This window comes from Pteropus vampyrus, unplaced genomic scaffold, assembly GCF_000151845.1.
Source record: "Pteropus vampyrus isolate Shadow unplaced genomic scaffold, Pvam_2.0 Scaffold17, whole genome shotgun sequence".
Lineage (NCBI taxonomy): Eukaryota > Metazoa > Chordata > Mammalia > Chiroptera > Pteropodidae > Pteropus > Pteropus vampyrus.
In genome coordinates this window covers 10133291-10141394 of record NW_011888798.1, presented here as the reverse complement: position 1 = coordinate 10141394, position 8104 = coordinate 10133291, and the positions used below count along the sequence as shown (strand labels likewise).

The following is an 8104-nucleotide window of genomic DNA, read 5'->3' as shown; positions in this document are numbered from 1 at the left end:
TATACACTGGTGTCAAACACAAAAAGAGTCTGGAGGCTTTACCAGAATGTCAGGCAATCAGGATGATGGATGCTAGGTTATCTGGAAAATGGGCTCCAGGAAGTCTGATCACCTCAGATGGTCTGGATATATGAATTCTTCAGGGGGTAATCAGAGGGTTACATGGAGGTCTAGTGTTTGGCCAGGTGTTGACATAAAACAACAATACACACACACACGTACACATACATACATATGTATACATACATATATACATACACATACACACACACACATATATGCAGTGACACAGGACTAGAAAGTTCAAAAGTTTAAGTTCCCAGGCTAGTTATAACAAGAATAGAATCACTTCCTCATTTCTCAACCTACTTGATTTTAGTAATTTAGCAGCTTGACTATAGTGACTCCATTTTATTTCTTCTTTTAATTCTTCACTGGATTTTCTATAAATGCGACCATAATCATGTGCCTCATAATGACATTTCGGTTAATGACGGACACAGCATATATGCCAGTGGTCCCATTAGATTATAATGGGGCTGAAAAATTCCTATCACCTAGTGACATCATAGCTGTCTCAGCCCTCATAACGCATTACACAAATATTTACCATTGTTATGACTGCCTACAGTATTCAGTACAGTGACATGCTATATAGGTTTATAGGCTAGGAGCTGTAGGGAAACCGAATGTCACCCCAAAATATGTCTAGTTGGCATAAGGATTATTTTAGACTGGTTAATTTTAAGAAATGGCAGAGAGAAGCCCCATAAACCAAGTAAAAGTTACCCTTTGTAAAAGACATTTACATTTGTAAGGTAAATCTCCACTTGTAAGAGTGTCTCTCTCCCTGGTACCTGAAAGAGGGGTATGTCCTTATCTTTAGAATCTCTCATCCAAGCAAAAGACAAGGACTTAAATCTGCGTGACAATCTTACCCTTGTTCACTGTGCTTTTCCTGGTAACCTCCCATAACTGACTCCCCAACATCTCTTCTGCTGAAGATGATATATAAGGTGATGACTTCAGCCATTTTGTCTATTCAGTTTTCCCTGGTCTCTCCCATGTATATAAGAGTTACACATGTTATAAAACTTTTGTTTTTCTCCTGTTAATCTGTCTTTTATTACAGGGATGTCTCACCTAAGAACCCAGAAAGGTAGAGGGAAAATTATTTTTATTCCTCTACAGAATATTGTAAGAACGTTCAAACCTGCAAAAAAGTTTTATAAGATTTTGAGCCAAACTGACAATTGGGAAGCAGGATCTCATATGCTCCTGAGAATGAAAGTTTTGCAGTTTCTTTCATGCATTTATGATTAAGAAGGGAAAATAAGATTACATGAAGGCAAGGATTGGATTATAGGATAGTTAACAAGATTATGTGCTCTCTTAAGGCTGTTTATTTCAAAGGTATGATAACATAGATGAACAAAAACAGTGGACAGGGCTTACTTAGGCAAAGATAAATCTTTTACTAAAAAACATTATATACCTGGGGTGTGACTACCCACCATGACCTTCCCAGTTAGGAATTTAGATCAGATCACCCTGAGAGGTCACGTTCTGTGAACCGTTTTTTGGGTTTTTGTTTTTTGGTTTTTTTTTTTTGTCCATAAGAGCAATAGGCTATACCATCTAGCCTAGGTCTACAATAGGCTATACTACGTAGGTTTGTGTAACAAAATCACCTAATGCTGCATTTCTTAGAATGCATCTCTGTCGTTAAGTGGCACATGACTGTACTGTGCTTTGTTCACCATTTTGGGAAATCAGGACACTGAAGCCAGTTCCACTCATGCCATCTGAATCAGCAGTCAACACATCTGCACCTGTCAAATATATAACTGCAATGGGCCCAATAATTCCATGCGTATATTTTATTTAGCTTGTACCTAAAAATAAAAGGTCAAGTGAGAGGCAACAAGCATTTGCGACCCAAAAGAATAGCTATGTGGAAGCACTGATTCAGGCAGAAACCCAAATAGTGTTCTGATTAGGTGAAGGCAAGGGGTATTTATGAGAAAGGGAAGGGGAGCAATTATGTGAATAGAGGGAAGGAATTTCTATGGCTGTAGATAAGGTAACAATGATGCTAATTCTCAAGAATATCTTTAACTTTCAGTCAGGTAGTTATAACAAACAGTTGTTTGGAATATAATGCTGCGTTAGGCCTAGTCCAAAGGTTATTTTGCCCAATTTTAACATTCCAAATGTTGTTAAAAGGAATAAGAAGTTCCTCTGGGATGGCAGCTCAGACTCCATTTTAAAGTGGCCCAGTTTATATTATTCTTCACAAGCTTTAATTTCAAAATGTCAAAAATAAAGAAATGACAATAATATTCCAGAGTCTTGTCTCACTGCTCTTAAATTAGAAGTAGGTACAAATATGTGACTATAGATGACCTTTGAATGACCCCCTGCACTTTCAAAAATCCACATAAAAATTCTGACTTTCCAAAATCTTAACTATTAATAGCCTACTGTTGACTTACTGAAAACATAAGCAGTCAATTAACACATATTTTATATGTTATACGCACTATAATTGTACTCTTACAATAAAGTAAGCTAGAGAAAATATTAAGAAAATCATAAGGAAAACATTTACAGCATTTATTGAAAAATTCTGTGTGTGTATAAGTGGATCGACAATTCAAATCTGTGTTGTTCAAGGGTCAATTGTACTTCTTTTACGACTTCTGATGCAGTTCCGACTGGGCATTTATAAAGCAAATACATATTAAATATTTTTTACTCCATTATAATTAGGTCATTATGTTGATGTTTAAACTGTACATGGAGGTACAATCTGTGAATTCCATTTCATGATCATAACAGGTGAATACAAAATAATTGTTAGAAAAAGGGAACCTTAGTCACAGCCAGCAGGAGCCTCAAGAGACATGACAACTAAATGGAGTGTATCTATCCTGGATGGGATCTTGGGACAGAAAAGGGCATTAGATAAAAATTAAGGACATCTGAGTAACTCACGAACTTTAGTTAATTGTGTCAATTATAGCTCATTAAATGTAGCAATGTACCATACTAAAGTAAGATGTCAATAATAGGGAGACTGGGTGCAGCATATATGGGAACTCTCTATTATCTTCTCAATTTTCTACAAATCTAAAATTGTCTACTTTATTTTTAAAAAAAGGAAAAGTAAAATAAAGATGGGGAGTGATAGGAAGGCTTACATCTGGCCTGTAGACATCCTAACCTTGACCTTTGAATGCCTACTGCAGGAGAGAGACCACGGAAAGACAAAGTACTTGGAAATTCTAATACAGTCGCCAGGATTGCAATGTGCATGAACAATGGTGAGAAAGATAGACTATGACAAGAATGCAACTGATATGTGTAAATTTAAGCCTATTCCACTGGCTTTTTCTGGGAGTAATTTTTAGTATATTTAAGAAGTTTTGTGAATTTTGTGAAATCTCAAATTCTTAAATCTTCCACCAGAATATTTTAGAAAGTCACATTTGGGTAAGAACACATGGGCATGTAGCCTATTGAAAAATGATAAGAAGTTGAGCAGTGTCTTATTTATTCCTTTCCACCTTGTCAGTAAATGTCTCCAGATCCCTAATCCTAGGAATATATACAGGAAAGAGAAGAGAGGCCAAGAAGCCAAAGGAAACAAAGTAGGCAGTAAGAGCCTCAGCTGGAATAAAAGTCAGTTACCTGGCGGAGCTGCTTGATAAAGGTCATGAGTTTGAAGGATACTGCTGTGAGAGTCCACTTAGTCCTCGCAACCCTATAAAGCAGGTAGTATCAGTATCCTCATCTCAGAGACAAGGGAACTGAAGCTCAGGTTCAGTCACATTGCTAATGAAACCAGGAGTGGAGCTCCTGAGGCCTTGCTCTGAACCGCCACACTGCATGGCCACTATGGAAGAATCTGAACATGATCAAGAGCGTAGTTTCCACAACTGATTACCCTACATCAGATTTCACACTAAAGTATATTTGTCTTTGTTATGTGTGTGGGCTTTGGAACACCAAATATAATCATATCATCTTGTACATGTCGTGAAGAAACATAAGCGATTCTTAGAGCTAGTGCTCTCGTAGGCATGAACCCTAGGCCCGTGGCTGAGTGAGGAGCTGTCCTGTGATGGAGTGTCTAAATGGGCTGCCAAAGTCAACCCAGAACAGCATTTATAGGAAGGGGTCTAAGATATCTTCTTGGAAAGTAGGAAGTGTGCGTATGTAAGCATGCCTGCAGGTGTGAGTGTTAAAATATAAACCATCTTTCCTATAAAAAAAATTATTTAAAATAAAATTTTAAAAAATTATAAAAGTCTACAGCCATGCTACTCTGGACAAGCCCGATCCTATCTGATCTCAGAAGCGAAGCAGGGTCGGGCCTGGTTAATACTTGAATGGGAGACCACCTAGGAAGACCAGGTGCTGTAGGTGTAAAAAATAAAAAATAAGGGATTGTAAGCTGACAAGGTCCTTGCAATCTGTGAGGTCAACCAAAGGTTGCCTTGCCTAAAAAAAAAATTATAAATGAGTCCATATCTAGGGAACATTTGGAGAAACACCATACTAGTAATAAGATTATTGAGAGACTTTGTGTACAAAATATCGTAATATTAAGACATACAAAATCATTGTTCCATGCCAGCTCTGCCTATAAGGGACTCACGCTCTGCAAAGGTGGCAGAGTTCTGTACCACTCACCTCTGCCACGTGCTGTCTTGAGCAATGTCCATTACAGTTACCGGGGCTGAGGTGATCATCTTGTCCTGGATTGCCGAGGATATTCTTCGCTTTCGCACAGAAAGTTCCGAGTCCTGGGAAACCCCCTCAGTCCTAGGAAAGTTGAGACAGTTGGTCACCCTACCAGACTGCCTTTTAAAATCCTGATGCCCAAATCAACCCACTCGCCAACTGCATCAGGCTGTACAGCTGATTTCAAGCACAACAGGAAAGGTCCACTGGCAAGTCCCGGGTAGCCCTCGTTGTGCAGTCCTGAAGAAGTCCTTTCTTCATCATGTTACCACCATCCTCCTGGCCTAACTCCTCCCCTGGACTCTTCAGACCACTGTTTCTGAGCAGCAGCAAGAACACCTTCCCTTCAGGGGGCCACTGGACTTCTTGTGCTGGCAAACAAGGGCCCAGCACCACTCAGTGTTCCAGATCTGGCAGCAGCGTATCCAGAGATGAGATATGCTGAGATGATGAGAACAGCCAGGGCCATGATGGAGACCACCACCAAGACAGTGATAGCCTGCTTTTAGTGACTGGCAGCCATGATGGCCAGGGGTGTGTCTGAAAGGCCCATCCTTGTTCCCCATTTGTTTCAATGTGCAGCCAAGCATGAGAAACGACTGTTTGAGGACCGTGCTTCTCAACTTGAATGTACACAAGAACCACCTGGGGATCTTGGTAAAAAGCAGGTTTCAGTTCAGCAGGCCTGGAGTGGGGCTCAGTTTTCTAACAAGCATTTCTAACAAGCTTCCGGGTGATGCCAGTGCTGCTGGTGTAGGCACCACCCTCTGAGTGGAAGGGTGTGGAATGCAGAAGCAGTAGGTTTTGTTTCTACTTTGAAAGAAACTACAGTATAGTCAGGAAGTGGGGGACGTGGGGACAAAATTAACAAAAGGGGAAAATGAAACAAACAAAATATAAGTAACTAGTAACAGAGAGGGAGCAGGTTCTAGGACACATCACTCTTGGATTCCTCAGTGGTCAATGCACACAGTGGGCATTCAACACATAGAAAAGGGACTCTAGAGGATGACAGTGATTTGCAAGGGAAGGAGGGCTTCCCAGGAACAGGCAATGATGGGCATGAAGACTCTGTGGTGAAATTAGCTAAAACTTTGTATAAATGTACAGATCCACAGTTCTCTCCAAATAATGTTACCTTTGGGGAAGAAGGGGATTGGGATCAGGATGGGGTACTTTGAAGGGGCTCGTGGGACAGCTGGGAAAGTTCTAGTTCTGGACTTGGATGGCATTTGCTTTACAATGATTTTTTGAGCCACACATTTGATTAGTGTGGTTTTCAGCGTCCGTGTTTTATTTTACAGTAAGAATATTTATAAAACTTCTATCTAGATTAACCGTGTATATATGATGGACAGGTCTTCCTTGGCTAAAGCAGTTTGCACTGAAGTCAGCCAGAGGTTGCTAAGGGAGACTGCATGTGCAGGACTAACAAGCCATCTCACTCAGCTGAATGGAATCTCAAAGATGAAAGAGTAGGGCATTAAAAGAACAAAGTACAAAGTTATCTAAATCTGATATGGGGAAAGGGAGTTAAATAAGTTCAAAAAACTTTCATTTTCTTCTGCTCACATAAAAAAAAAAAAAAGTTTATGGCCATCTACTCATCCCTGATTTCCTTCCTACCCGCTCTGACTCTCCAGAGCCCCAGGCCCATGAATCCAACTGTCCCTGAACATTTCCAGCTGAGTAAGCCCCCAAATTCAATGTGTCCAAAAGCAGATTATCTTTCTGCCCAAACCTGTGCATCTTCAGTCTCCCTTCATTGGTAAATTGAAGCACCATATACAGTTATCTTGAGCCCAAATCTGAGAAGTACCTCCTCTCAACTTTACTCTTCCTCATCCCTGACAAGCAGCAGGAGACTAGGCTCTGCTTATATCATTCCCATCTTTTCATTTATGCTCCTATTATTGTACTCATACCCTCCTGCCATCTCTCACCTATATTATTACAGTGGTCTCTTGTTCAGTCTGTGTTACTCTATTCCAGTTCCCCCAGCACCCTCCACACTCTGTTACAGTGGTTTTTCCAAGAAATCATTCTAACCATGCTGCTCCTCTGTTCGCTACTGTTTATAGAATAAAGCCTTATATCTTCTAGGTTAGTAGAGAAAGCCCTCTTAATCTATGTCCTGCCACCTTACTCTCCAACTGTACTGATCTTCTCCATCCCTCCAGCCCCTCTCTCTCTAGCAGGTCAAAATTTCTTTGGTTCCTCCATACTTGCCTGGATAATTCCTTCATACCTCTGTGCTTTTACCCTCGCTATTCTCTCTTCCTGGAAGCATCTGCCCAGCCAAACACAGGCACATTACAGCACATTCTGCTCTTTCAAGAGTTCCGTTCTCTGCAAGTCTTTCCTGATACACTCACTGCTAAGGGGTTCTGATCTTTCCCTCACTTTCTCTCCCACTATTTATATCCTATACATACTACTGTAATAGCCCAAATACCAACCACTTCATCTCTCTAATTTTGTATACTTACCAACTGATGGGATATTTTTCAAGGCAAGAACACTATTCATTCTAGTGCTTCAGGCATTTACCACAATGCATGCAGAGAGTTAAAAAAAATTGTTGCTGGAATAAATGAATAAACTCTTAGCTGCTCCCATATCAAGGCTTAGATAATTGAGTTGATCAAATCATTTGTGAAAGATCTCACATCCAGCCATTGAAGCAGTTCCCAGAAATGGCATCTCCCTCCTAGCCCCTCCATTAGTAGGATAAGAACGAGAAATCCATGTTCAAGCTTTTAAACTGCTAAAATTGGAGGACTTTCAGGAAAAAAAAAAAAGTATAATTTGTACCAGCCTCTTAAAGATAGTAGACACCCTCTCCCATCTAGCTTTCAATGGAAGATGTTATTGGGATTACATGGTTTTAAACCCGACAGTTCCTCATCCCAAAAGCCTGCACAGTTTTTCTGTAAACCTTTTATTGAGGTTTAACATATATATAGAACAATACACAAATCTTAAAGTTAAAGTTAAATCAATTTTCACAAAGTAAACACACACATGGAACCACTCAATAAACAGAATATTATTAGTCCCCCAAAAGCTCTTCCATTGTACCCTTCCAGTCACTAACACCCCCACTCAAGTGTAGACTGAGAGTTCCAACACTGCTTATATACAAACTATTTTGTGAAAAGTTTATATATTTATATATGTTTTTAATTATTAACGTAACATATGCTCATTGTAAAAAGCTAAAACTAAACAGAAGTGCAAAATGTAGAAAGTCAAAGAATATACATTCTGAGTGAATAAACATTTAGGTCAATGGTTCCCAACATTTTTGACAGCTGGAACCGGTGCTCCCATAAGACTCTAACATCTGATGATC

The 8104-nt window shown here is 39.7% G+C and overlaps 1 protein-coding gene and 1 pseudogene across 1 annotated transcript in view; one reads left to right on the top strand and one right to left on the bottom strand.

The window, feature by feature from the left end:
• TMEM163 (transmembrane protein 163) overlaps window positions 1–8104 on the bottom strand; it is a 370074-nt gene that overhangs the window by 222050 nt on the left and 139920 nt on the right. Inside the window, exon 4 of the mRNA XM_023527515.1 lies at window positions 4699–4710. Within this exon, the coding sequence (XP_023383283.1) occupies window positions 4699–4710 (12 nt within the window). The remainder of the gene's footprint in view (window positions 1–4698; window positions 4711–8104) is intronic.
• Window positions 4313–4431, top strand: LOC111736114 (annotated as a pseudogene).